Source organism: Gymnodraco acuticeps, unplaced genomic scaffold, assembly GCF_902827175.1.
Source record: "Gymnodraco acuticeps unplaced genomic scaffold, fGymAcu1.1, whole genome shotgun sequence".
NCBI classification, from domain to species: Eukaryota; Metazoa; Chordata; class Actinopteri; order Perciformes; family Bathydraconidae; genus Gymnodraco; species Gymnodraco acuticeps.
The window spans coordinates 147445-175000 of record NW_022989876.1 but is presented as its reverse complement, the minus strand read 5'-3'; the positions used below and the strand labels follow the sequence as shown (position 1 = coordinate 175000).

Genomic DNA, 27556 nt, shown 5'->3' with positions numbered 1-27556 from the left:
AAAGATACTCTGTGTTTCTGCAGCCACAGGTTGCATAATCTTATTTATTTCCACTGAGGCTGTTCAGGGAGAGAGAGCAGGCAGTGGGCACAGGTCTGAATGAGCAGCTTTGTCCGTGGTGTGTGTTTATGTGCACATTTGTGTTATTGTATGTGTGTGTGCATCATGAGAGCAGTAGGCACAGTGACAGAGGGAAGCTCTTGTTTCAGAGGCATTAAGTTAGCCAGGCTTTTATCCAATCACTGAAGATGGATGAGACTGTGCTGTGCTCACTAAACTCATATTCAAAAATCTGTCAATTTAAGGCGAGATACTACAGGGAAAACTCAGTGCACTGGTCTCCTAGCGATATAGTTGAAAGAAAACATCCACATTCAGGAATTTGTTTTATTAGCTTTGAATGTTTGTTTCTGCAGATGTTCTCATAAATGCACCTAAAGTTAGCATTACATAACTCTTGCACATTTAATCATAACATTTCAGATACTTCAATAGCACTCACACACACACCAAACTCTCCAGTTTCTTTCCTCTCTATATGTCGAAGCTTTTTACAGAGTTTGATGCTCACACATCATTCACACACTCATTTATACACAATTTATTACTAAAAACATGATTTCTTTGCATGTCTGTTGACAGTATTTATGGACAGGTATTAACATGAAACTTCCCCAGTTTAGAACTTACATTAAGAGAATTATTTTTTGTATTACTTGTTTTCTGAAATGCTTTATTTAGAAATGCAAGAGGCATTATCTAATGCTAACTTTTGGTGGATTTGGATACATCTGCAGACACAAACAGACAAAGTTTGTAAAATAAACTCCTGAATGTGGACTTTGGATGCTTTCTTTTCACTAGTCTGAATGAAGACATTATATTAAAGCATAATAGCCAGCACAGAAATCTCAGAATTGGGCAGTGCATTAACATGTTTTTGCCTGCAGTGTCTCATGAAAGTGCACTGAAACAAACAGGTGCCTGCTATTTCTGGTGGTGCATTCACTTCCTCTGCTGGTGTCAGGTTACAAAGAGCCAGAAACAGTAAATAAAACTGAATAAAAAAGTGATTTCTTACCATATTATACACGTTGAGGATGACAGGTTCATTGGCCATGGTTTAAACCTGAACTGGAAGAGTCCACCCCCCCCCCCCCCCCTCCCTCCTCCTCCACGTTTTCTGGTTGTCAGGACTTCCAGGGATGGAGGCTGATCATTCCCCCCGCAGGGTGGCTGGAACAAGCGAATAAAGCAAGGAAAATATCCCCAAAACTACATCCAATTCTGGTTAAAGGTGTATTCACGAAATAAAAGCCACCACAGCAGGTCAAAATATCATTAAAGACGCTTTAGAGGTGATTAAATTATCCACGATAAGGGCCTACAGGAGCGGGGATCACGGTCATCCCGGGCGGGAAAAGGCGACAGCTGGGGCGGGGAGATATCGACGATGGAGGCGGAGTGCGGGTCATTTTCTCCTGGAGGATGGTGGGAGAGAACCGGGTTAATTATAGCAGCATTCCCGGCAGATGAGGGTTCAGCATCCAGCCTCCTCTCCTCGGCATGACTCCTCCAACACGGATCCGTTACTAACCGTTATTCTAAATAGCCGTTATTATTAAATGAAGTTTAAGCCGAGATCCATCCGTGCTGTGCGGCTGTTCTCCAGCTCTGCCCCCCTCCCTCTCTCCTGGTGGGGATTACATCATATCTGCCTCCGAGGCAACATCCTCCGACAGCTGATGGAGACGGGATGCTACTGGTGGGGGTGAACAGGACGGACAGGACCACATTTGATCACTTAAACACAATTTCTGTCAACCAGACACAAAATGCCTGATGTAACCCCAGTAGTGTGGTTCTGAGGCACGAGAACCTACCGTTAAAACCGTTAGAATTCTAAAAGCACTTTGTTCTAACCGTTATAACGTGTATACAAGCAGTTTAGGTTTACAACATTAATTTACGTTATCCCTCCAATATATTATACTAATAAAAGCAGATTTACTAATATGGTAAAATATAATTATACTCAGAAAGGAGTTTTTGTCGCAACAACGTCGACTTTTATTTTGAAGGTAAACTGACATCTGGTATTATGCTACCGTTAGCTAACTTTATGCATTTAGCTGTCTCCAAATCTACCATTAGTCCAATAAAACTATTGTTCTAAATCCAATTTTCGTCATGTATTTAGTTAACATTTTGCCTTATTATTAGCATTATGAGAAAACATGCTTATCTCATAATTTATTTGGTACATTATGTGTGTATTAATTGAAAAAAAACACCAAATGAGCCTGGAACAGATGAATTCAACATGAATTTTATTACAGTAGGTTCCTTAAATGTTAATCACAATATTTTGCATAATTTATTCATTAGTGCTTCTGATCTGTGTTTTTTTCTGGTATAATGCACATATTCACAACCCCACTCGGCAGAGCGACATGACATCTATTTACAAAGAGGAGCAACGTACAGTCAGACACAAACACATGATGTTTGCACTGCAAACTACAAATGTGGACCATTCACTCATTCATCTTTTCTATGGAAGTTACTGCAGGAGCTCCATGATTGTGGCTAGTGCAAAAAAACATTTTTGACAGCAACTAATCTTTAAAAAAAAAAAAACTCTCCTTTACATTGAACTGGCTCAAACTGCACTTAGTGTCAAGTTGTCAATCCTTCACAAGAATGTTCCTCCATTACAAAAGCGCTTTATAATATATACTTAAGGAATTATTTGTTTCTCATATAAAGATTTGATGGTTCACCCTGAGTGACCGCGTGACACTGTATAATAATGAACTAAACGTGAAAATACCTGGTGATATGTTGCTTTATTAAAGGATACATCTGGTGATAATCTATATTTTTCTCACTGAATACCAAGAATAAAGTGATTTTACTAAGAAATAACGCCTGATATTATGCCTCTGTGCCATAGAGCATTTTCTGTTTTTTAGGACTCAACCCTGCACCATTATGGGTGTTGATTTTCATTTGTATCATGATAATTGGAATGGGTAGAAAGCACTGAAGTCCATTTCAATTCATCGCATTAGCTGCAGGCTTTTTTTTTAAACTCCTCCCATGATTCTGAGCAACAGTGCAAGATGAAAACCATACCTATTTTAACCCAAACAAACTGAAAGTAAAGCGTTTTCCACTTAGATGTTTGTTTTTCTGTTTGTAAATTGACCCTAAAGCTTGAGGATTTATATTTTTCTGCATAAACTTTTTCTGTGTACGGCGGCCGTGTGTTTCTGCCTGAGCTCAGCCCGGCAGCAGGAATGCTTTTCCTTCCTCTGCTCCTTACAATCACTATTTAGGGTACGTTCGTTTACATAGGGAAGGGTGTGAAGAAGCTACCATCCCTTTATAGAGAAAGTCCAACAGCTGCTAATCAACAAAAAAAACTTCTATGGTTTGTTCCCTCTTTCTTTTCTTTGGCCTCTAGCAATGTTTTTTTCATCTTTAAAAAATGATTTATTATACAGGCTGTGTTAAAAGGGCCTCCTTTGTTGCCGCATGTAAATGAAAGCACAGAGGGCTGCAGCTCCGGCTAAAACAACCAGGATCCCCAGAGCCGAGAGCGGAGCGTTGGGATCGGGCCCTGAGCCCAGCGGTCCGTTTGAGTGAGGAGGCTGCAGGAAACACAGATATAAAAACAAGAGGATTAAAACTGCACCACACCGAGGGATTTCTGCACAAATGCACCTGTTATTACCTGTTTAAAACATGTGGAAAATACATAAAACACCCACCAACTTAAAGGTGACATGTCATGCTTTTCCGGTTAGTACCCGTCCCCTTGTGTGTTATGAAGGTTTTTATGCATGTAAACGGTGTGCAGAGTCAAAACCCTCAAAGTACACCCTGTAGCGAGTAAAACTCTAACACAGAAAATACCTCCCCAAAACGCCTCGTTGGAGATACGTCACTGTCCATTTGATTCTTCCGGGTACATCATGATGTCATGTCGTCCCCGGAACGAAATGGACCAATCCGTGGAGCCGTTACATTACGTCCGCGGAGCCGTTACGTTAAGCCCCCGCTGATTGGTCCAAATTGACCAATCCACAGACTTCCTCACACACACACTCAGTGCAGGCAGCTCTACTGATCTCTCCTCCCTGGCTGCAGGCTGATAACAGACAGTTGGGATCGCGGCGAAATTCTCTCTGCAGACCCATTCTCTCTGCAGACCCGTTCTCTCTGCAGACCCGTTCTCTCTGCAGACCCGTTCTCTCTGCAGACCCATTCTCTCTGCAGACCCGTTCTCTCTGCAGACCCATTCTCTCTGCAGACCCATTCTCACAGCGTTTATCAACCCTTTTCTTACTCAATATCAAGCCACACTTATTGTTTTTACTTCGGCTGTGACTGTGTGTGCTCAGGGTGAGTTTGGCTGTGTTTCGCTGTGTATCGCTAAACAAGGAAATCACACCTCCACGGAGCTCAGCGCGATTCACAACGTCCCGACTGGTCCCGACCAATCGGAGCACACTGGGCTCACAGGGAGGGGGGGGCAAGAGCTGCAACGAGCCGTTTAGTGGAGAGAGTGAATAATGCTGAATACACATACTTTACAGAGATGCTGTGTGCGAAACCAATGTGAGTTTGGAACATTGCACAGTATAAATCTATTCTAGTAGACCTCAACAATGGAATTATGATCAGTGGAAATGGCCATGACATGGGACCTTTAAGGATATAGAGGGAATCCCCTTTGAAAAATAAGATCTGTTTTGGTTTATTCATTTTTCCAAGTATAAATCACATACATTTGAATGTTTTTAAATGCCCTCTTTATGTCTTTCATTTTTGTAAAGCACTTTGAATTGCCTTGTGTTGAAAGGTGCTATATAATATATGCCTTGCCTAAATATCCCACCCTTGAGAGAGTGTGGGAGTAGTAGATGCAGGGGTTGGGTTGGGTTAGGTTAGATTGTGTAAAATATCATGTTTTTAAATTAATATTTAGTTTGTATGTCGTTATAAATGTCACTTTCTGGCAATTACAATGAACACATTAGTAGTATTAACGTCACCTGAAACAACATCCTACCTTGAGTAACTATACACACCATTTCCTCTCTTTGCTCTGCTAATATTTATATATTTGATCAAGGTGTGACAGCTGAGAACAACTAGAGATTGTAGAACTTGTAAAACGCCACACGCAGGCTTTGTTGTTTGCAGAAGGTCTACTAATGTGAAAATGGCGTTAAGTTTAGTGTGACCCACATGTTTACATTTTGTTGGTAGAAAAAAGTCACGGAGCACCAAAAGGTTTATCCTATCATCATTGTGTTTAAATGTGAAATACTTTTTATACCAAATCCTCTTTTGTGTCCTTGTGGATGTTTGTGCCAAAGTTAAAGAAATATGTATATATATATATAAAGGAATATGACGTCAAAAGTGATTGATTGTAGTAAGTGCAAAGAGCATAAAAGGTTTTGTATTTCTTTGTTAATGTGGTAAGATTTCTACTATGATGGTTATTTTGCTGTACTTTTTTGGGCAGCTTTTATGTTGTGTGAGCCAAAGACACATTTTCTATTGTTGTTGACAACAAAGAAAAATACCTGAAGAAAAAGAAACAGGTCATTTAAAAAAAAAAAAAAAGGTACATCCTTAATTCTCACCCTTTTCAGAACCAAGAGCTGCACGTCCTCTCCGGCCATCCTGAACAGATCCACCGTGGCTTTGTGTGTCAGACCCTCCAGCTGCACCCCGTTTATCTAGGAAAACAAAAGCATTCTTTATCACCTTTTATCAAATGACTGCTCCTTTATACTTCTACTCCACTACACATTACAAGCCAGACTTTTAACCGCACTACATTTATCTTTATTTATACACAGAGTTCATACACTTTTTCACCAATGATTTTCCAGGACCTTTACCTAATTTTCCATGACCAAAGAAATTACTCTTTCTCAGCGGTACCACTGAAAATGGTTTATTTTAACATGGAACATGAAAATAAGGTCTGCATCTGAAACATGTTGTGCCTATCTAAAACAAATCAAATAGCTTACAAGCTTCTACACGCTGAAGCAACTAAAATCTCTCACCAGCAAAACACCTCGTCAGTTAAATGCCATTTTACGTTTCATTACTATACAGTATTTATTATCATTATAGTATTACTATTACGGCTATTAGATAAAATATATTTGATGCAACTTTAGTTACATTCCCATGACTTTTTTACATGGGAAAAATATTGTTTTCCATAACTTTTCCAGGGCCTTGAATTTGCATTTTGAATTTCCATGACTTTTCCAGGTACCGTAATGACCGTAAAAACCCTGTATACAGCTTTTTACAGATTCAGATTACTGGTTAAGATATCCAGCAGCAAATTAGCTCCACCTTTACCAGCTGTGATGAACACTTTAAAACACCAATTATCATAATAATAATTGGTTATATATCATGCAATGAAGTACTTTTACTTTTGGTACTTTAAGTATAATTAGGTGCTAACAATCTTATACAACTGTACAAAAATGTATCTTTATTCTTGTGTTTTCTGTGGTACATTGTGCAAATGTCCCCTAGTGGGACAATAAAGATGGACTGAACTGATCTTTGATTTGGGTAAGATTATGAATGCATGACTAACTAGGAACAGAGTATTTTCAAAATGTAGTACGAGTAGTATTATATATATGTGTCTCACCGCCAGGATCTTGTCCCCCTCATTGAGTCGTCCGTCCAAACCAGCCGCTCCATCGTCTTTAATTTTGGACACGTATATTCCACTGTCATTCAGCACATACTCCTGATCCATACCCCCCACTATATTGAATCCCAAGCCTATAAACACAACAACATAAACACACATTAGCATGAGATAGAGGATTTAAGTGTATCTGGGTAAAAGTTGATGATTCAATCATGATATCTATCTCAATGGATCAAAGTGCAAGAGGCTTCACTCGAACACTGTAACCGACTGATACTGAGATAACTTCACTGATACTCTCACTTGAAGCCAGTGGTGTAAAGTAACTACGAACATGTACTCAAGTACTGTACTCAAATATACTTTTGAGATACTTGTTCATGACTTTAGTGTTTCAACTGTATGCAACTTCGTAGATAGGTAGATACTTTATTTATCCAAAATTGGTAAATCATTTTATCAAAGTAGCCGTGTTGTCAAGCATTACACTAGATTTACAAGTTAAAAATATTTAAAAGATATAAGAAACAAATAAAAATAGACATTAATTTGAGCAACAAGTATATACAAAATCCCAATAGAAAGAACACATATCACTAGAGCAGGGATTCTCAAACTTTTTTCAATAATGTACCCCCTTAAATAAAAATCATTAACATAAAATAAATCTCACGTACCCCCTGCAGTACTCCAACGTACCCCTAGGGGTCCGCGTACCCCCATTTGAGAACCACTGCACTAGAGTATCTACATAATTGAATAAATTGAATACTCAATACAATATACATACTCACTAAGATACAGAAATATATAGAACTTGTATTTCTACTCCACTACAATTCAGAGGTAAATGTAGGTGTACTTTTACTCCATTACATTTATTGAATACCTTTACTTACTTTATAGATTTTGATGAATGATGTGAAATATAATCAAGTGTTAAATCAGACTTTAGTTCCACCTGGAGTAAATCCACCAGCTACCCTGCAGTATACAAAGTCATTCAAACTAGCTGCACCTTTACCAGCTTTGAGAACACTTTCATGATCAATCATTATAAAACACATCATATATATTATTCTGAAATGGACCAATCTGCAGGATGAATACTTTTACTTTGGGTACTTTAAGGATATTTTGATGCTAATACTTGTGTACTTTTACTTGAGTAACATTTTTGATTGCACGACTTATACTTGTAACAGAGTATTCCTACACTCTGGTACTTCTACGTTTATTCAAGTACAAGATCTGAGTACTTCTACTTTTACTGAAGTATAAGATCTGAGTACTTCTACTTTTACTGAAGTATAAGATCTGAGCAATTCTACTTTTAGTTAAGTACAAGATCTGAGTACTCCTCTGACCTCTGATCACTTAAAGCTAAATAAACTTTGAATGGATAAACTGTCAGATAGCATCAGGCCAACAACACCGCTACTTTTAAAACAGCCCTTAAGTCATTATTTCTTTAATTAAACTAACACACAATAGTTTTACTATCTTCAACAACCTCACTCCAACAGTTTTAGTGCACTATAACACATATTATGACGTTTTATTCGCACATTAGCCGTTAGCTTCACTGTTTGACAGTGTTGATTTGTAGCTGCTACTTAGCTAAGCTAACATGCTAACTGTGCGTCAGAGTATTCAATCCGTTGTCTTCTTACCCGCAGAGCCTCGCTTCAGCTTTATGTCCAACATGTTGGATGGCAGGGAGCCGTTCATGTTGTAAAAGATAGCAGACAGATGTTTAATAAGAAGAAGAAGGGACAAACTATTTATCCGAAGGTGAACTCATTGAGGAGTTTCGTTTTCTTCCTCCGGAGGATGTGCTGCCGCCTGACGGACAGAGGCGGAACCTTTGAATCACAGAGGCATGAGAAAATAATCCGGACTGCTAGGAAAACCTTTCAATAAATGGATATTACCAGAGGTGGAAGAGATACCCAGATCCTCTACTTGAGTAAGAGTAGAAATATGATAAAGAGTACAAATTAAAAATTCTAAAAAGTTCTGAAAAAAACGCCTAAATTCTACAATAGTCATAATAAAAAATTAAAAAAGTCAAAATTCTAAAATAATTCTGAAAATGTCTGAAGTCTTAAAAAAAGTCAGCGTTCTGAAAAAACATCAGATTCTGAAAAAAGTCATAAATCCCCCCCAAAAGTCAGAAAGCTGAAAAAAGTCAAGATCTAAAAAGTCAGATTTCTGAAAAGTGATCAATTCTAAAAGACTTCTAAAAAAAAGTCTGAATTCTGAAAAAAAGTCTGAATTCTAAAATAAGAATGTCAGAATTGAAAAAATAATTCATAAATGTTTAAGGTCAGAATTCTGAAAATAGTCCAAATCTATACAAAAAAAGTCAGAATTGTCAGAGAAAGTCAAAATTCTCAAAAAAAAGGACATCAGTGTGATTCTTCTAATGCACAGAAATAAAACCCGTATAGAAACATTCGTAACCGGGAAACTATTATTTATTAAGTGCACAGGCAAGCAGCTCATGAAAAGTGTACAATACTCTGAATCAAACAGTCAGTCCTTTTTTATTTGTTGCCCTTTATCTTTATTAGCATACATTATCTCAAAAATATTGTTCCACCTTTATCTTTGGCAACATTAATTTGAGGCTCGCTTTTTAAGACTTCAACATGAAATCAATCATTCGTAAAACCTTACCCTCGGGAGGATTAATACTGAGGAAAGCAGAGTATAAATATATTTGAATAAACTTCATTATTGACCTGCTGAATGTAAAGAGGGGAAAGGTTTCAGGCACACTCATGCATTAAAAGGCTGATCCAGATCCAAAATACAGCAAACTATTGGTCCAGCTATTTCTTTATTAGGTACAAGTTACTATTTCTAAAAGGGAAAGTTCACGACAAAATTAGAAACAATTTCTCGACTAACTTCAGTGCTTATCATCCAAATCTAGAAAGTTAAAGTGTGAGTTGCAGAGAATTGAAGATTTCAGTCACAGGAGGAACTATTTTCTTTCGACCGAAACTACACCCACCAAACCGGGTGCTTCTTTCTGCGTAGTGACACGTTAGAAAGAAAATGATCCCCACATGAAACGGCTCACATAATCTGAGGGTTATATTTATTAACAATCATGACTTTTTGGAAAGAGGCATAGCTGTTGAGTTTTTTATTTTTTGAACGCTTTGAGAACCACTACGATAAACTCAGACCTGATTTTGATCTTACATGCACACAAACCATACCACACTTCAGGAGAGGGGAAACACCAAAAGGTATAACGGAGCGTACATTCCCTCGGATCTCAACCACTCACACTAAAACTAATCTAAATTGATAAATAGCACTATAAGTGAGTGAACTGTCCGTTTAGACAGCCTGTTTTACATTCACTACTTTACTATTGTTAAGTCATAAAATATATCTGATTGTGAGTTGCAGAAAAACTAAAAATTAATATCATCCAGCAAAAGAAAAAACATGTGTAGACCTGCGTTAATCTGCCTAACGACGAGTGCCAGGTGAGCACTTCTCTGAATCTTATGAACCCTCCGTCAGAGGAAGGGTGTGTGCAGGTCTCCGGAGCAGCGAGTGTGTAGCAGCTCTGGGATCAGATCATGTTGGGGGCCACGCTGTAGAGCACCATGTCCCCCTGCACCCTCAGCAGGGTCACCTCCTCCATGCCCCCCACTCTGTGCTCGAACTCCAGCAGGTGGGAGCCGTCCACCGCCACCTTAAAGCAGTCCTCGTCCACCAGGATCTTCAGCTGAAGGGGGCAGAAAATACACTTTAGATCAGGGGGGTCCTAACTTTTTTCACGAGGGCCACATACAGAAAAATATACGAAGGTCTGGGCCACTCACTAGAGGTATATCGCATCATAAGTTCAGTTCTAAGTTAGCTAAATCAATCCAATGTAGGTGAATGATGCTCGTGAGTGTTGGCAGCGCATCCCTTAAAACAGAAGCCTCAGAGTGATATAATAAGGAGAAATATGAAGGGTGTATTTCAAGCTTGTAAATAAGTCATTGGGCTTTTTTCTTATCAACCAAGACATTTTTCCAACTTTAATTGACTGAATTTATTTGAAAAGTGGTCTCATTAACACATGAATAATACTGTGTGATATATTTTTACATTTCTAGTTAAGTAGTACAATATAAGAAAAGCACACGTGTCATTTGTGGGCCGTATTCCATTATACTTTTTTTATTTGCTGAGGGCCGATTCAAAATGGCCCCCGGGCCGTAGTTTGGACACCCCTGCTTGAGAACAACAATCCAGGTGATTACACAGGTTAGATGAATACTAGATTCTGATTGGTCAATTTGGACAATCATCAGTCTGCTAAGGATGCTCGGATCTATTTGCAGTCAAATCCATCCGCAGAAAGAAGTCCGGTCAATTAAACTTCAGCTGTGGCCAAAAAACATTTGTTTTCCTCCATCAGAAAAGACCAGGAAATCATTTTGAATATTATTTTTCTTATTTGTGGAGAGCAGGAAACTTTGGATTCATGATGGCTCAAATTAGGAAAATAATTGTTGGACTAATTTTAGAGTTATCATAGTTGCGAGAACTCATGTTACTTGTGTTGTTATTAGAATCAGAAAGCCTTTATCTGTCCCTCAGTTGGGAAATATACAGTGTTGTAGCAGCAAGGTAAGGATACAAGCAGATAAAAGGAATAATAGATATCTGTCTATTCGAGTCAGTGAACGTCTGCGGTTTAAGGTATTAAACCAAAAGTGAACACAGTTTAAAATATTGTGTTATATTGTCAATGATGTGTGTCCCTCACTTGACCAAACGCTGTAATGTATCATAGAAAAAGGAAAAATAAGTGATATTGACATTTTATGTACAAAAATAATACGAAATATAAGTATATTTGGATGTTTTGAGATTTCAAACCCTTTACCTCGAAGCGGCGGCCCTGTCCGAAGGGGAAGTGTCCGTCCCGCTCCTCCGGGCCCCAACACCCCCCCAGGTTGGAGTTTCTGATGATGGTTTGCTCGGAAAATCGAGGATTGAAGTGAAAGACGATGTCTGAACCTTTAATGAAGTCAACCTGGAACCTGCAGGAGGTGAAATCAGAAAATGATCACTTGTTTTAAAAGATTGTTTTAATTGTGCTCAAGAGAAGCCTCAATTCACTGCCAACAACAATCTGTTATCAATTCAGGCAACTTCCTTACAATCAAGTTAAAGAAATGTCCATTTAAAAAAGAGTCAAGACCCAACACAGCAGTTTAACACAAGAATTAAACATACAGCTTTTTTAATACATGTAATATCATTATAACTATACGATTTTCATACAAATGACCGCAAATAATAGATAGAATTCTTTATAAATATTGTATTAGATTTATTACATGGCTTAGTTGAATACTCGATTCTGATTGGTCAATTCAGAACACGTGACCCGTTGTTATCCAGAACGGACAGACCTGTCCAGCACTTATTGACCGTTGTTAAGGACGCTTACATCTGCACAAAGAAGTCTTTGTGGGTCAGTTTGGCCCCGTTTTCAAAATGTGACAAGAAAACAGCGGAGAAGTAACGGGGCAGAAACCCTCCTTTTTACGCAGCGGTCCAGACATAGACATCAAACGGCGACACATATTCAGTTGCCAGTTCCTTTGGCTTTAGGGCAGGGATATCTAGATACTTCCCAAGGTTTGACATAATTAATTGTGCTACTTTTAAAGCAAGCAACGATGTTTTCAAATCTGTAATCAACAACGCTATCGAAGCAGTTCCTGCCGTTGCTACGTAGTTCAAACGGTAACAACGGACAATTTTTCTTAGCAGATGCATGTCATTTTAAATCAATAAAAACATTTCAATTAATATTGGGAGTCATATTGTTACTTTGCTGAGAATGTGGCCATGTAATAAACGGGATGATGTGCAGCGACTTGGTCATTCTGGGGAAAAGAACACCTTCATGCTGACAAGCCTGTCGGGTGTTCTTTTCCCCAGAATGAGCGCCTCGCTGCACATCATCCCGTACATATTGCTACAATGCATTATATTTTAAGTAAGATTATAGTGCATTATAGAAATGGGCATCATAGAAAGTGATACTACAAATCACACCAAAAAAATAAAGAAAAATAAAAGGTAATTAAACGTAAAAGGTACCGACATTATTCACAATAAAAAATAAAAACTCTGAAAACACAATTAAAAATAAACCTGAAAATAAATAAAGCAATTTGAATTTGATAAACAAATAAATCAGTGGGAACAGCATAATAACATATTTAAAGTGTGTATACCTTTCTGCACCGGGAACAGGCTCTGCTTCTATCGTGATGACGAGTTGTGGTAATATTCCAGAGTGAAGAGGAAGATCATACGGCATCATCTGCAGGAAATAATAACATTTAAAAATCACCAAAATACATTTAAATTCCTGTTTAGATAGTAAAATAAATCATAATGACAAATTGTGATTGACTTTTTATTAATCAAAATACAGAAACAAATGAACAGTGTTTATCCCGTTATGTGATAGTAGAATTGCTCACATGTTATCTCAGTCTGATAAACAGCCTTAGGAATACTTCTAAGTTTACAGATACTTCCTATGGAGGGTATGTTTAGTTAAACATTATTCAAGACTTCCACCCTGCCCACATTCCTGTGTACGAAACACCCAAATGATTCATCTTCTCCACTTAGTTCAAAACTCTGACGTCATCCATAATGACTAGACAAGAAAAGGTCATAAAGTACTTTACTGCAACAAGTGAACAAAATGACACACAAAAAAAAGACTTGTGAATTATAACCATGTACAAAAGTTACAAGGAAGAGTGGAAAATACATTTAATCAAAACTGTGATTTTATAAGAGAATACAAAACATTGATATGAGTTTCTGTGTAAAAGTAAATCATATTGCACTTAATTCAAACAATACGTTGGCAGACTGAATGTATCTGCTTTTTGTGTGAGTATCCACATTTCGTTGATTCTGGAGATGACGTCCGTGTCCGACTGAAAACTTGAGTTCATTGCTTTCAATTATACGGTGGATTATATCTGGGCTGAAAGACAAGAATAAATGTTTTGATAACTATGCTTGAATATTTATTGATTCTGCTTCATGTATTTGCTTTGCACCCCAGCACAGCCCAAGATGTAGAAGAAGCAGTTGGAATGCAGCCTCACTGAAAATATATAATCCCAAAGTAAATCCCAACAAGACGGGAAAATAACGTTCTTCTTCCACCAGCACACACCATCTCAAATACTCAAGAAGAAACCTTATACTAGAGTAAAGACAAATATTTAAAACTAATATATATATATGACCAATTCCGATAACTAGAGAGCAGGGCGGCTGGTTTTTTAAAACTGATAATATACTAAAATGTATTAATAATAACACATTTCTGAATTTAAATACACATCTATAGTAGATCTGCCTGCAGAGTCTATTCAAATGGTATTATATAAAACATTTGAAATGTAATAAAAAAACCTTTATTAAAAAAAAGATGTACTTTCTTGCACTTAACAGCAAGCATCATTAATACAAGATTTGTATCTTATATAAATAAAAAAGTTGGTGGCTGAGTGAAATATATTTAATAAAATAATAGTCGGCATTCTGAGCGCAGGCATCAGATTATGCATTTATCTCATAATTCTTTGTATTAGCCTGGTTAACTGGCCATTTTATTATTTGGTTAACCTCTAATCTAAAGATGACAGCAGGGGGACTGGTAAGGTTTTCGGCAGTGACGCTGGAAGTAGTTTCCCAAAGACCTGAAACCATGAGAGTCTCCAGCAGAGTGAAACCATGAGAGAGAGAGAGGCAGCCGAAAGCAAGCAGCAGATTACTGAATAGAGAGAGACTCACCATGCCTCCTGGAGCGGGTGGACCCCCGTATGGACCCATGGGTCCGGGCCGAAGGGGCCGGGGGCCGCAGGGTATCCTCCGGCTGCGGGGGGGCCCCAGGACCCGGTGGGCATGGGAGGGAAGCCTCCAGCAGGGAATCCTGGGAAAGCTCCAGGGCCGGCTGCGGGGGGGAATGCACCCGGACCCCCCGGCCCGTACATCCCGTTTCCTCCGGGCTGACATCCAGGATAAGCAGGCAGATTTTGATATGGACCAGGGGGGGCTCCGGGGCCAGAGGGAAAGGGTCCGGCTGGGTAAGGGGCAGGGCCTCCGGGGAGCTGTCCTGGAGCTCCTTCAGGGGGATAATGCCCGGGGTACTGAGGGGGGAACTGCCCGGGAAACTGGCCTGGGGCTCCAGGGCTAGAAGGGAACTGTCCTGGAGCTCCAGGTGCAGGGGGGTACTGTCCGGGGATCCCAGGCCCGGGGTGGAAGCCTCCAGGGGCAGAAGGGGGTCCCGGGTACTGCCCTGGTGCTCCGGGGCCACCAGACTGATATGGGAACTGCCCCGGGGCCCCCGGCCCGGAGGATCCAGCAGGGTATCCCCCTGGACCTGGAGCTCCAGCAGGATAACCCCCTGGACCAGAGGATCCAGCGGGATAACCCCCTGGGGCAGAGGGCTGGGTGGGGGCTCCGGGGGCCGAGCCGGGCCACCCCGGGTTAGCAGGAGGTTGTTGGTTCCCTGCCGGAGCCGACGGGTTGGTGTTCCCCATGTTCTTGACTTTGCTCGGAGTGTCGTCTCCTAACGCGTCGGTCAGCTGGAGAGAGAAAGTGACAGTGACTCTTGATTATTTAAGATGGGGATTCTTTTCTAAATGAATCCATTAATTGTGTTGTCTACATGTCAGAAAAATACATCTTTATAATGTATTGTTTTACAAGTACAAAACCTAAAAGGTAAGACTGACCTAGGTACAGATATGAACTTTTCTAGAATATATAGAAGAGAAAAGCAGGAAATCTCCAGATTTCAGAAACTTAAAACAGCATTGACTGACATTTATAAATTACTTAGATTAACCGATCATAGAAATAGTTATTTATTTTCCTCTGGATACACTAACCATTACAGCTTTACTACGTTTACAATAAAGGAAGGTGAAACCATTTAAACAGTTCAATCCTTTAAACTCACCGAGAAATCTGCCATGATCTAAAAGAAAACACAAGATGGAAACTTTCATTAGTTATATGAGCACGTTGTCACAACCAATTGCAATTAAATAAAACCTTTGATTACTTCTTGTTTGTTTGTAGCCTTTATTTAACCAGGTGAAAATCCCATTGAGATCAACGATCTCTTTCAAGGGAGACCTGCATCACGTTGGTTACACATAAAAACCACAGCAAACAAAAAGGACATCATACAACATAATTACAGGGGTACAAATTAGAAACCTATTCACAATGACAGGTATCAAATAACATTTCATCCAGCCGAGCTTTAAAATGATGCAAGGGAACCAAAATGCTCAGTTTCAATTTTGTTTGCAGACTGTTCCAAGCTAGAGGAGCAGCGCACATAAAAGCTGTAGTGCCTAAAACAGTCCTAGCACTTGGCACATGGATCTCAAGCAATAGCTACTTGCCACTCTCTGTGAGATCAGAGAGCGGATGTAAGATGGGAGTTTACCCAACATGGCTTTATAGATAAACATGTACCAATGACTGAGCCTCCGTACAGTGAGTGAAGTCAAACCTGCCCTGGCATACAGGGTACAGTGATGAGTAAGTGCTTTACAGTTAGTAACAAATCTCAGCGCACTGTGATAGGCGGCATCTAACTTGTTCAGGTAATGGGCAGGTGCATTCATATAGATCAGATCACCATAGTCCAGCACAGGTAAAAGGTCACAGAGCCTTTTCCTGGCCTCAAGCGAGAATCAGGACTTGTTTCTGAAAAAGAAACCTAGCTTCCCCCTCAGCTTTTTAAGCAGATTATTGACCTGAAGTTTAAAAGAGAGGCAATCATCAAGCCAGATACCTAGGTATAACAGCCAACCACTTCGAGTACTTGTCCTTGCATAGTAACAATATCCAAAGCGGTCTCTGGTGTCTTTTTGGCTTTTGAAAATAGCATTACCTTGGTTTTATCAACATTTAAAAGAAGCTTAAGTTCAGCGAGCTGAGTCTGAATAATGTTAAAAACAGCCTGTAATTTAACACCAGCCTCCTGAATGGAGGGACCTGCACAGAACATCACGGTATCATCCGCATACAAATTTAAAAGTTGCTCCATCCACATTTTCACCTAAACTGTTGATATATATAGAGAATAAAAGTGGACCTAAAACAGAACCTTGAGGAACACCATTAGGGATGTTTAACCACTCAGAAGACAGCCCATCAAAGTGAACACATTGGGACCTTTCAGAGAGGTAGTTCACGAAACCAACCCACTGCATGGCTGGATATGCCGATACTGAGTAGCCTCTGCTTCAAGATATGATCGACAGTATCGAACGCTTTGGAAAGGTCAATAAATAGAGCTGCACAACTCTGCTTTTTGTCTAAGATATTAGCAATATCATTCACCACTTTCATTGTGGCAGTGATGGTGCTGTGTTGCTTTCTGAAACCTGACTGATGTTTAGACAGGATGTCATTTTTACATAAAAACACCTTTACCTGTTCACTCAATAGGCTTTCAAGAACCTTGGCCAGAACTGATCATTTAGAGATTGGCCTATAATTATTTAATATAGTGGTCTCCCCACCTTTTAGTAGAGGCAGGACATACGCTAATTTCTATACTTTTGGAATTGTGTTCGTGCTGAGGGAGAGGTTAAAAAGAGTAGTGAGAGGAAGAGCAATAAAATCTGCAGCTATCTTTAAAAAGAAATGTTCTACGTTGTCCGGACCAGCCGGTTTCTTAGGACCTAACTTGGATAAGGCTTCATGAACGGCTTCAAGAGAAAAACTGAAAGGGTTTTCCAGACCACATTGTTCAGAGTCACAGACTGTGGTGTTCACAGTAACAGAGTTAGTAACAGAATCAAACAGAGAGCCACAGGACACAAAATGCTCATTAAAACAATTTAACATAGTGGCCCTGTCCGATATAGTGCCAGATGCTGTGGTAATGCCAGGAGGTAGCTCATTACGGATTTCACCAGTGGATAACGATTTTATGGCTTTCCAAAATGTTCTAGGATTATTCAGGTTCTTTGTGGTAACTGACAGATAATACTTAGACTAAGCACTTTTGATTTGTGATGTGAAGCTATTTCTTAGCTGCTTAAACACATTAAATGTTGGGGCCTTATTTTCAAAGATGCCTTAATTAAATTAAGCACCAAAAAACCCAAATATGAACAAAACTAAAACATGAAACAATAACAATAAGACAGCCAATAAGAACACAATACCAAAAACAAGTAGTAAATAAAACAATCATATGCCACAACATTAAGATTTATAAGCATATTTCTAAAAAAACACATAATCCAAAGTGCGTTGTGTTTTTTTGGGAGTTTCAAAGCTGTCAGCAGGGCTGGTCTCAGGCTGACTAAGTGTTTCCATCCCCGCCTGCTGACCAAATAAACACATTTGGACACAGCCGAAATACATTCACTCAACTTAAATATCATTATGAGAAGTTACACAGACTGACTTTAGCTGCATGTTTTTAAATGATCCAGTTAACAGATAGTTGGCTATTAGCTGTTAGCAGCTAGCTGTTAGCTTGTGTGTTATGTTAGGTCCTCTGTGTTAAAAGAGAGTAAAAACTGATATTTAATGTTACCTCTCAGAAGATGGACTCCTCTCAGGTGCTGTGTGGGTAAACAGGGAGGATTAGTGCAGCTGTTGGGACTCAGTTAGCCTGCTAATTTAGCCTCCCGAGGCAGAAAACTACAAGCTAACGTCAGCTCTGCTCTCACAACTACAACTCTGGAGCAGGAAGCGCGCACACGGTGATGACGTATTCTGATGGCTGGGCGCGTTCCCGAGCACACGCAGATAATGTACACACCCCAACAAATTAAATACATTTAATTAACATTTAATTATTCAAAAGTAAAAAATACATTTAAAAAAAACATACGATTATTTGATGTTTCTTTCACTGGTGTTGGGTAACTAAGTACATTTACTCAAGTACTGTACTTAAGTACAATTTGGAGGTACTTGTACTTTACTTGAGTATTTCCATGTTATGCTACTGTGTACTTATACTCCACTACAGTTCAGAGGTAAATGGTGTAATTTTACTCCACTACATGTATTTAATACCTTTAGTTACTTTACATGGATGAATGATGGTAAATCTAATCAAGTGTTAAATCAGACTTTAGTTCCACCTGGAGTAAATCCACCAGCTACCCTGCAGTATACAAAGTCATTCAAACTAGCTGCACCTTTACCAGCTTTGAGAACACTTTCATGATCAATCATTATAAAACACATCATATATATTATTGTGAAAGGGACCAATCTGCACAATGACTACTTTTACTTTTGGTACTTTAACTATATTTTGATGCTAATACTTTTCTACTTTTACTTGAGTAATATGAACGCAGGACTTTTACTGCAACAGAGTATTCTCTGGTACTTCTACTTTTACTCAAGTACAAGATCTGAGTACTTCTACTTTTACTTAAGTACAAGATCTGAGTACTTTTTTTACCTCATTGTGTTGGATAGCTTAATTTTAAATAATGTACTTTTAAATTAAGTTTATATATAATCCCCTTGTAAAAAATGTCTACAGCACAGTGTGTAATAATAAAGTATGAGCAGAGGTTTATGACCAAGTTTTAAAGGGGGGGGGGGGGTGCTTGTTTCTGATTGGTCAAACCAGTCACAAGATGATGTGAAGTTAAAAAAAAAACATTGAAAGCGTCTCGACCATTCAGAGCAGCTGCAGAATCAGGGATTTCTCTTTAACGCTACAATAATGGTAAGTTATTCCTTATTGTTCCGAGGTATATGAGGTTATTTCCCCTTCTGGTTTACCACCCCTTAATAGTGTGTTTTTAATTAATGCAAAGTTCTGGGGGTTATTGAGGAAAAAGTGAGGTTTGGCAGATTGACTAGCGCTAGCCTGTTAGCCTAGCATGAGTTCCACCCTCCGTCCATTGTATCAGCGCGAAGCTAGCCATAATACAAAGGGTGCGCTTCCGGTTATGGATTTCAAAATAAAACTACGAAGAAACATTGAGGAAAATCATGAACCAACCAATTAGAGCAAATAACACCATTTGATAAAGAAAATCTTAAGTACAATTTAATACGTAAAACAGCAATATATATATACCTTTTTGAATACTGTAAAAAAAAAGTGAAGTAATTATCACAAATACATATTATAATGTGATTTACAATATTAAGAATACAAAATAATATGCAATATACATACAAATTAATTAATCTAGTTGTGCTATATATATCAGTAAACAACTCCTACTTAATAAACTGGTTTACTTTTTAAGTTTACCATCAAACAAAACAATGTATTATCGCATCAGACATGAATGTTTTTATTTTGAAGTGCTTCCTGTAGTTATGTAGCTAAACCTGGTTAGTTTGTCGAAGCTGTTTCTGTGTTTCAACCTGGTTTCAACCATAGGTTTCAACACGTCTGGGTTCGGAGAGCTTTCTCAACACTAGATCTCTTATCATGATGAGTTATGTTTCTGACTACATATCATAACAGCTCGACATTCTTCAGAGCAAAAGATGTGTCTAACTTTTACACATGAAATGCTTTAAATGAACAGAATAGTCTTATTTCCGGGCTGAATTAGCTGATAGCAGTGAGCTAGCTGTCAGTGTGGCTGCAGGAATGTACACCAGAAGTGAACCTGTGGCCACCTCCTGCTTTGACTGTCCTGCCCCATCATCTGCTCGTGCATGCATCCTGCTTTCCCTCTTCCTGCTTCTCCTCTCCCTCTCCCAGCCACAGACTCTCCTGTTTAATCTGCAGAGATCTGTGTGAGCTCAGTGAAATCCTCACTCCCACCACCCATCTGTGCAGGAAGGTGTAATTATAGAGGGGAGTCTGCAGAGAGTTTTAGGTTTTTTGTGCTGCAGTTATGTAACGTGACGACTCAATCCTGTTGAGACTGGAGTTTTGTGTGTTCTGTCTAAATAAAGCCTGTGGGTCAGACTGGAACTTCTGCAGAGAGATAGTTCAAATATGATAAGATAAGATGATTTTTTCCCAATTTGGGAAATGTTTTTGTTGCAGCAGCATAAAAGACAAGGCACTTTACAATAAAACAAAATTAGAAATAAACAAGAAAAGAAAATAGAAAATATACATGTTGAATTTGACAAGATATTATATACATAAATATATGACATATGGAATATTAAATATCGAACATTTTATATATGTGTAAAATGTACAACGTGGTTTTATTTAAGAGAAACTATGGAGCAGAGAGTTCTCTTCCAGCCAGAGGTGATTTATTGGACATTGTAAATAAGATTTTACTATTGCTAATTCAGATGCTGACGTATTGCTTTACAGTCGGGCAATTATTTGCATGAAACCACTTGAAGCTACAGTACACAATAACACAAATCCCAAGACTTAAAAATCATCTGTCAGTAATACAAATGTCTATCGTTGTAAAACAAAGTAATGAAAACCCAAAGTTCAAAAAGGTATTTATCAGCGATACAGATTTCCATCAGTTTAAAATAAATGGATCCCAACACAAGTGCAGAAAAGGTTTTCAGGATAAGATTCCCTAAAAGAATGTCAAAGTGAACTTTAGTGTCAATCTTTCAGTTTTCAGATAGATCGAAATTACGTTTCCAACAATCTCAAATACAAAAATACAATTATACAATATACAGATATGTATATCCTATATACACAACAGAAACATTTACACAAGGTCCACCAAACATGTGTCCATTACTGCAGCACTTTTCTCATTATTAATAATATCAGTCATTGTATTTAGTTGTAAGTGCATTTCCTGTTTCCATCAGAGTGAATCACTGGCGGTGTGTGATGTGGACGAGGATCTGGTGAAGAAGCTGAAGAAGTTTCGTTTCAGGAAGGAGACGAATAACGCCGCCATCGTTAGTGAGTGCTGCGAATATCTCATGTTTATAAATGTGTTTTAACCCTCCTGTTGTCTTTGGGTCAAATCTCACCGATTTACTACTTTCATCGATCATAACTTTTTTGTTTTACATTCGATTGCATTCAGGCTTTATGATATCCTTCACAGTAGACATTTGAACATATGACATTTCTGATCACCACTTTCATTGCATTTTGGATGATTTAGTCAACTTTGTAACACCCATGGTGTTAGTAACCATCCGGATCAGATAAAACACACACACACACACTCTAGATGTGTGTCCCCCCCCCCCCTTATGTGCCCATCCCCCCATGTGAATCACACCTGGCACACGCAATACATGTTCAGTATCTATTCTTTGTATATTTACTGCAGTTGTTCATGTATACCAGCAGTCTGATACAATATGTACAGTTTGAAAGGGTGTTAAATGAAATGTGGTGATGATTAATGGTTTTTGTGTTGATGTAATAGCAGTTTAAACAGGACCGGTCCAATTTGACCGTGAACACCAAAGTAAGGGGGGGAAACTAACACAGTAGGATTAAAGCCAAACAGAAATAGGATGGCTGCACACAAATCTTAATATATCTTCTTTTTGCCAGGTTTCTTTTTAATTCAACCTTTTAGTATTTCATTATTTTTCATGCTTAATTCTTACTATGTGTTGATTTTGTATTCAACATTAATTTATTATTTGTTGCCCCTCAGTGAAGATCGATAAAGACAAGCAGCTGGTCATTCTTGAAGAAGAGCACGAGGTAAGCCATTAAACTCTCACACATCGCTCTGCATCAGCTTTCAAAAGTTAAACTTTGTGCTAATCTAGATAAAGTTTTACTCAGAACATGACGCAACAGAGAGACTGTACTATGAACACCTTTCTTTTTCTTTTTAAAGGACATTTCTCCTGATGATCTGAGGGAGGAGGTTCCTGAGAGACAGCCGAGATATCCTTTCAATATGTGACTTATTTGAATAATCATTTTTAATCTTATCTTGCAGTCTGTGGAGTTAATGCACTCACAGCAGCTACTGTTGTTTATTATCAAGTACAAATACATTTTAAAATCGATTCACTACAGGTGAATAGGGTCAAAAATGTACCAAATGAAATCACCATGAAACTTCCTCTCTTCATTACTGACATTAAAGGTCACCTATCATGCTATTTTTAGGCAATAGCATAGGTCTCAGATATATAAAAAACATGTCTATGAAGTGTTTTGCTCAAAATACCAAACAGATCACCCATTCTAGCCATGCCTCATATCCCTCTGTTTCACTTCCTGTTTCAAAAGTGCTGATTTGGGGATAAAGCTTTAAAAAATAAAAGGAGGGGTCTGAGCTCATGCGGGACCCGGCAGCTACTGTCTAAACTAAATGCTGCCGTGATGAAACGCCATATCATGGATCATCAAGGATTCTCTCTGAAACAGTCTGGAGCTCAAAGGCTTTCTCTCTTGCCGGTTATACCACAAGGTGAGTTCCTTTTTACTTCCTGCTTCTTCACACACATGCTCTCCAGTACAGGTTAGCTCTGAGTGTTAGCGATGCTAATGTAAACACTGACCATATTATGTCCAAAACAGTCGGGCATTGTTTCTGATAGCAACGTTTCTGATTGGCCCGTGGGTCCACATTTCAGATATTACGTCATATCGGACGCAAATCTGGATCAGCTCCGTTGTTCCCCGTTTTTAGAGATTTGGGTACGGAGGAAAAGAGAGAGGGTTTTATTTTCTGACGCTGCGTGAGTTCCCCGACACACCGGGGACACATGTTTATGTATACAAGACATCACAAAGTGCATTTTGCATGATAGGTCCCCTTTAACATGTTATGTTCGTTAAATAAACTTTTGAAAGTGGATTTTTGATGTTGTCATTGACCAGGTGTGTTAAGCCTTAACAAGTTATTTTAGTTAATTAGGTATTAAGTGAAGACAGTTAAGTTCTTCATATCTATTTCTGTCTGGACTGCTCTTTGTTTCAATGAATTTCAAAGTGAACTGTCCTTAGCACGAGGAACATTTATCGTCTACAGTTATAAATACGTACACGACGACGGACGCGTCTCCTATCCTCTCTGCTTCATCTTCTCCAGCCCAGCAGGTAATAAAGCACTTTTCAAAAGAGTGCAACATTTCGTTTTCTGCCATTTTCTATCATCAGGGACATGTTTGGTTATGTTTGTGTATTTTTGTTGGACAGGTTGCAAACCAGAGCAGCAGATGATGTACGCGGGAAGCTTGAACAAACTGGTGCAGACTGTGGAGCTGACCAAGGTGAGTGAGCTGCCTCGACTGTGGTGCTCAATCATAAGTACCTTTGTATTTGGGACCTAATCTTTATAGTATTTTAGGTTTTTTTCTCATAAATGTGTTGCTTTTTTCTTGTACATTTATCACTTAAATCCCAGGGAATATTTAAAATGTATTACTTTCTAATCTCAGAGAAAATGTGTGATACTTCCCCTTGAATATGTTAACTTTAATTGAATCAAATGTTATTTTTTTGTCATAAATGTGATTTTTTTTTTTACCACTTTCATCCCAGAGAATATTTGAAATGTATGACTTGACAAGCTCAGAGAAAAGTCCTGTTATTTCTTGTACATTTCTGACTTTAATGTCATACAATTAAGTGTTTTTCTCATAAATGTAACGTATAATGACCCAGATACGCCTTCCTACTTCTCCCTTATTGTGTTAAATACATTTTATAATGTTTCTTTCAATGTTTTTTCCCCCAGGTGTTTGAGATCAGGAACACAGAGGACCTGACGGAGGAATGGCTCAGAGAGAAACTCGGCTTCTTCGGCTAAACTCCTCTCACCGGTGTTCGTGGATGTGAGGATGACGCACAACCTCTGGAGGAGAAAACAGTTAATGTCTCCTCCTCTGCACCAGACCTGATTCAAATACTGTCTGCCTTCAGTTTTACAGTTTACGGCACACTACAATTCAGTTTGACTCCAACTAATCCTCTCAAACTGAAAACACTATTTGACGCAGGTCTGCTTCGCTTTTCATACAATCTCTCCATGTGCCAGTTATGTGTCTGTATTAAATTAACACTCCAATAGCTCCTAAAAGTTCTGAAATGAATCCCTATCATCCGCCCTCATGACATTCAGGAGAAAGGCATTATAACAACAGATTTACTTTCTTCCAGTCGTTTACTCACAGCGTTTCTCTCTTTTGGATTCTTTTTCTTTTTCTGGTGTATTTAGGGTTATATAATGTAACAAACACACTTCCTGCGAGAAGATAACATAGATAATAGAGTTTTGAGTCGGTCTCACCTTCAGAATTGATTTAAGGGCATTTCAATTGTAACAAACTTTATAAAGCTGCAACGATTAGTCGACTAATAACCGACTATTCGTGGAGTAACAGGCGACCTCTCAAACATGGAGATTTGCTGCTTTTCTTATTTTTATATCATTAAATTAAAAAACAAAACATCACCTCAGACTTTGAGAAACTGGGATGGACATTTTTCTGATATTTTATACACTCAACATTAATCTACAGAATAATCTGCAGGTTAATTGATTTTGAAAATAATTGTAAATCCCCCCCCCCCCCCCCCCCCTAACTGTCCCATAACTCTAAGAGCATTCCTAAAACGTGTGTGTTATGTGTTTTACCTCCTTCTGTGTTATCGCGTGGTGCTCATCACACTGCAGATCTTCTGTTTAGAGAGAAAACATGATGCATTATGGGTAAAGCTGTAATCTGCCTTTGACCTGCATATTTCTCACTCCTAAAAAAACATTTCCACTAAAGCATTCCAGATTGAACAATGTATACACACAACAAACCTCTGTCTATGTCACACACACACACACACACACACACACACACACACACACACACACACACACACACACACACACACACACAGATTGTTAGCTGATATTGTGCATCATAGTTATTACCGTTATTGGTGTTTCTGAATGTTGTTTCTCATCCTGATGTGATTTTGATCTCTTAGCACAGCGTTGACAATGATGGCTGTGACTCCTTCATATTTAGATATTGTAGGTAAAGGACGGCATCGGGGACATTTACATTTCCCAACAGGGTTTGACCAATAAAGCTTTGTGACGGCTGATATTTCTGTTTCTGAATGAACCCAGCAGCTCCTATTCTGCGCCAAAATCTAATATTTACAGTCCTGTCTCTTAAGTATTTTTACAGAAGCAGTACATTCGTATTTAACGATTTTGTTGACTACATTGAATTACAAGATTGCTTAAACTCCACAAAGACTCATGCAAAAGCTCCTCGAGTGTTGAAGCATTAAACAACGATAAAATAATCTGTGAAATGACAAAAAATTAGCTAAATAAACAAAGACTGAAATTACCTTTTTTAATTTTCTAGCTTGAACACATTTCAAAGTGAATGCGCTGGATTAAAAGCAACATAAATCGTGTCACTTTCCAAACATTTATGGACTGTATTTTATGTTTTGGACTATTGTATGTCAGTTTCTGAAGCAGCATTTTAAACACACTTAAATGCATCTATTAACAGCAGGAAGACTAAACCCAGATAGTTGAAGCGACATGAAATGTACTTAACACAACTGTATATTTCTGGTGGTTTTATGTGAGAGAAACTTCCGTTATCAAGATGTATACAGACAATAATTAGCACAAATGTATCCCTACATCAATTACAGTGATACTGCTAAGTCGACCATAACAAGGCCTTTCCTTGATTTTAGGTGTCGTCCTAAATACGTCGATTTAAAAAGGCCAAAAACTAAATATGTTTTAGAAGGGAGGAGTAGAAGGTTATGGGAAAAGCTTTGCTGGGATAATTTCGGTAGAGATTTGACTTAATGATATGTACGCACAATCACACAAACCTTCATGTGAATTATCTATTGACGTGTAATATTTGACCTGGTAATCCATCGGGAACAATGGAGTGTAGCTGTTATTTTATCTGCTGTTTACTGATGCCATCAAAGCTTAGATTTACACTGTCAGCTCAATATTAGTCAGTCATTAGAGTTAGTATCTGGCTGCTGTAGCAGACAGTTAGTTTCTGTAGTCGAGCTGAAGTTATACAACATCCTTTAAAGGAAGATAACGTTTTATGACACTACAACCTGCAAACCCCTTTATATTTTATTTGAAATGTGCAATCTGCTGATTTCAATGTGAATATAAAAACCTTTTCTGCTGTTAACGAAACTCTTTGAAATGTGGAGAGCTACTGTAAAAGAGGTGCATGCTTTTAATGTGAAAGGCTTGAAAGAAAATTCACTCATACATGCTGCTCTGTTACATGCAATTTAAATGATTATGATAATTTTATAAGACTGAATTTATTTGCATATCAATTCCTAAAAAAAGGGGGGAACACCTGCATCTCAAACATCTGGTCTCAGCTGTTCTTGGAATATTTACGAGCATATTTTCACAGCAATGGGTTGAAGTAGACTTAATTAAATCACATTTAACTACATTTTTTAATGTATGGTCTTTTTGGTTTTGTCCTGTGGATCTATAGCTGGCTTCCCTCCTCTGTGCTGATCTGTTGTATTTTTAACAGTATTTCCAAAGTGTTGTTCTCTGATGAAATGCTTACTTATTTTTCTTTCCTTTTGTAATAAAAAAACACACCTGAGATGTATCATTACCAGCTGCCTCATGGCATCAGTGAAACTTGACATATTTGTATTTCCCATACTTTATAAAGTGTCTATTGTCCTGCTGTCCAAATAAAATGACAGTGATGTTTACCCCTCTGTTTTCTGGAGACTGTTGTGTGAACATGTTCCTCTATCAGATTCATCATTGACCTGAAAGTGAAAATATAAAACAAGCCATCATGGAAACAATTAACCATGACAGGCCAACGATGTTCTTA

General features: G+C 38.4%; 4 protein-coding genes across 4 annotated transcripts in view; 1 reads left to right on the top strand and 3 right to left on the bottom strand.

Moving 5' to 3' along the window:
* The window catches only part of LOC117533830 (deubiquitinase DESI2), a 10323-nt gene extending 8374 nt beyond the window's left edge, over window positions 1–1949 (bottom strand). The window contains exon 1 of the mRNA XM_034197797.1: window positions 1082–1949. Within this exon, the coding sequence (XP_034053688.1) occupies window positions 1082–1120 (39 nt within the window). The 5' untranslated portion in view covers window positions 1121–1949. The remainder of the gene's footprint in view (window positions 1–1081) is intronic.
* A 359-nt stretch (window positions 1950–2308) lies between these two features.
* Window positions 2309–8571, bottom strand: synj2bp (synaptojanin 2 binding protein). The gene is made up of 4 exons (XM_034197807.1): window positions 8386–8571; window positions 6707–6843; window positions 5664–5759; window positions 2309–3656 (listed from the first exon to the last, which is right to left on the bottom strand). The coding sequence occupies exons 1-4, from the start codon at window positions 8441–8443 to the stop codon at window positions 3516–3518; spliced, it is 432 nt and encodes a 143-aa protein (XP_034053698.1). The 5' UTR covers window positions 8444–8571; the 3' UTR covers window positions 2309–3515.
* A 603-nt stretch (window positions 8572–9174) lies between these two features.
* On the bottom strand, window positions 9175–18547 carry lgals3a (lectin, galactoside binding soluble 3a). Its single transcript, XM_034197988.1, is given in 7 exon segments — window positions 9175–10466; window positions 11622–11778; window positions 12988–13076; window positions 14579–14634; window positions 14637–15372; window positions 15750–15767; window positions 18360–18547. Coding segments are annotated over 6 exon segments (1209 nt in total). The 5' UTR covers window positions 15765–15767; window positions 18360–18547; the 3' UTR covers window positions 9175–10310.
* An 863-nt stretch (window positions 18548–19410) lies between these two features.
* On the top strand, window positions 19411–27428 carry gmfb (glia maturation factor, beta). The gene is made up of 7 exons (XM_034197687.1): window positions 19411–19517; window positions 21563–21659; window positions 22375–22424; window positions 22564–22613; window positions 23695–23777; window positions 23877–23950; window positions 24418–27428. The coding sequence occupies exons 1-7, from the start codon at window positions 19515–19517 to the stop codon at window positions 24487–24489; spliced, it is 429 nt and encodes a 142-aa protein (XP_034053578.1). The 5' UTR covers window positions 19411–19514; the 3' UTR covers window positions 24490–27428.
* Window positions 27429–27556: the final 128 nt, after the last annotated feature.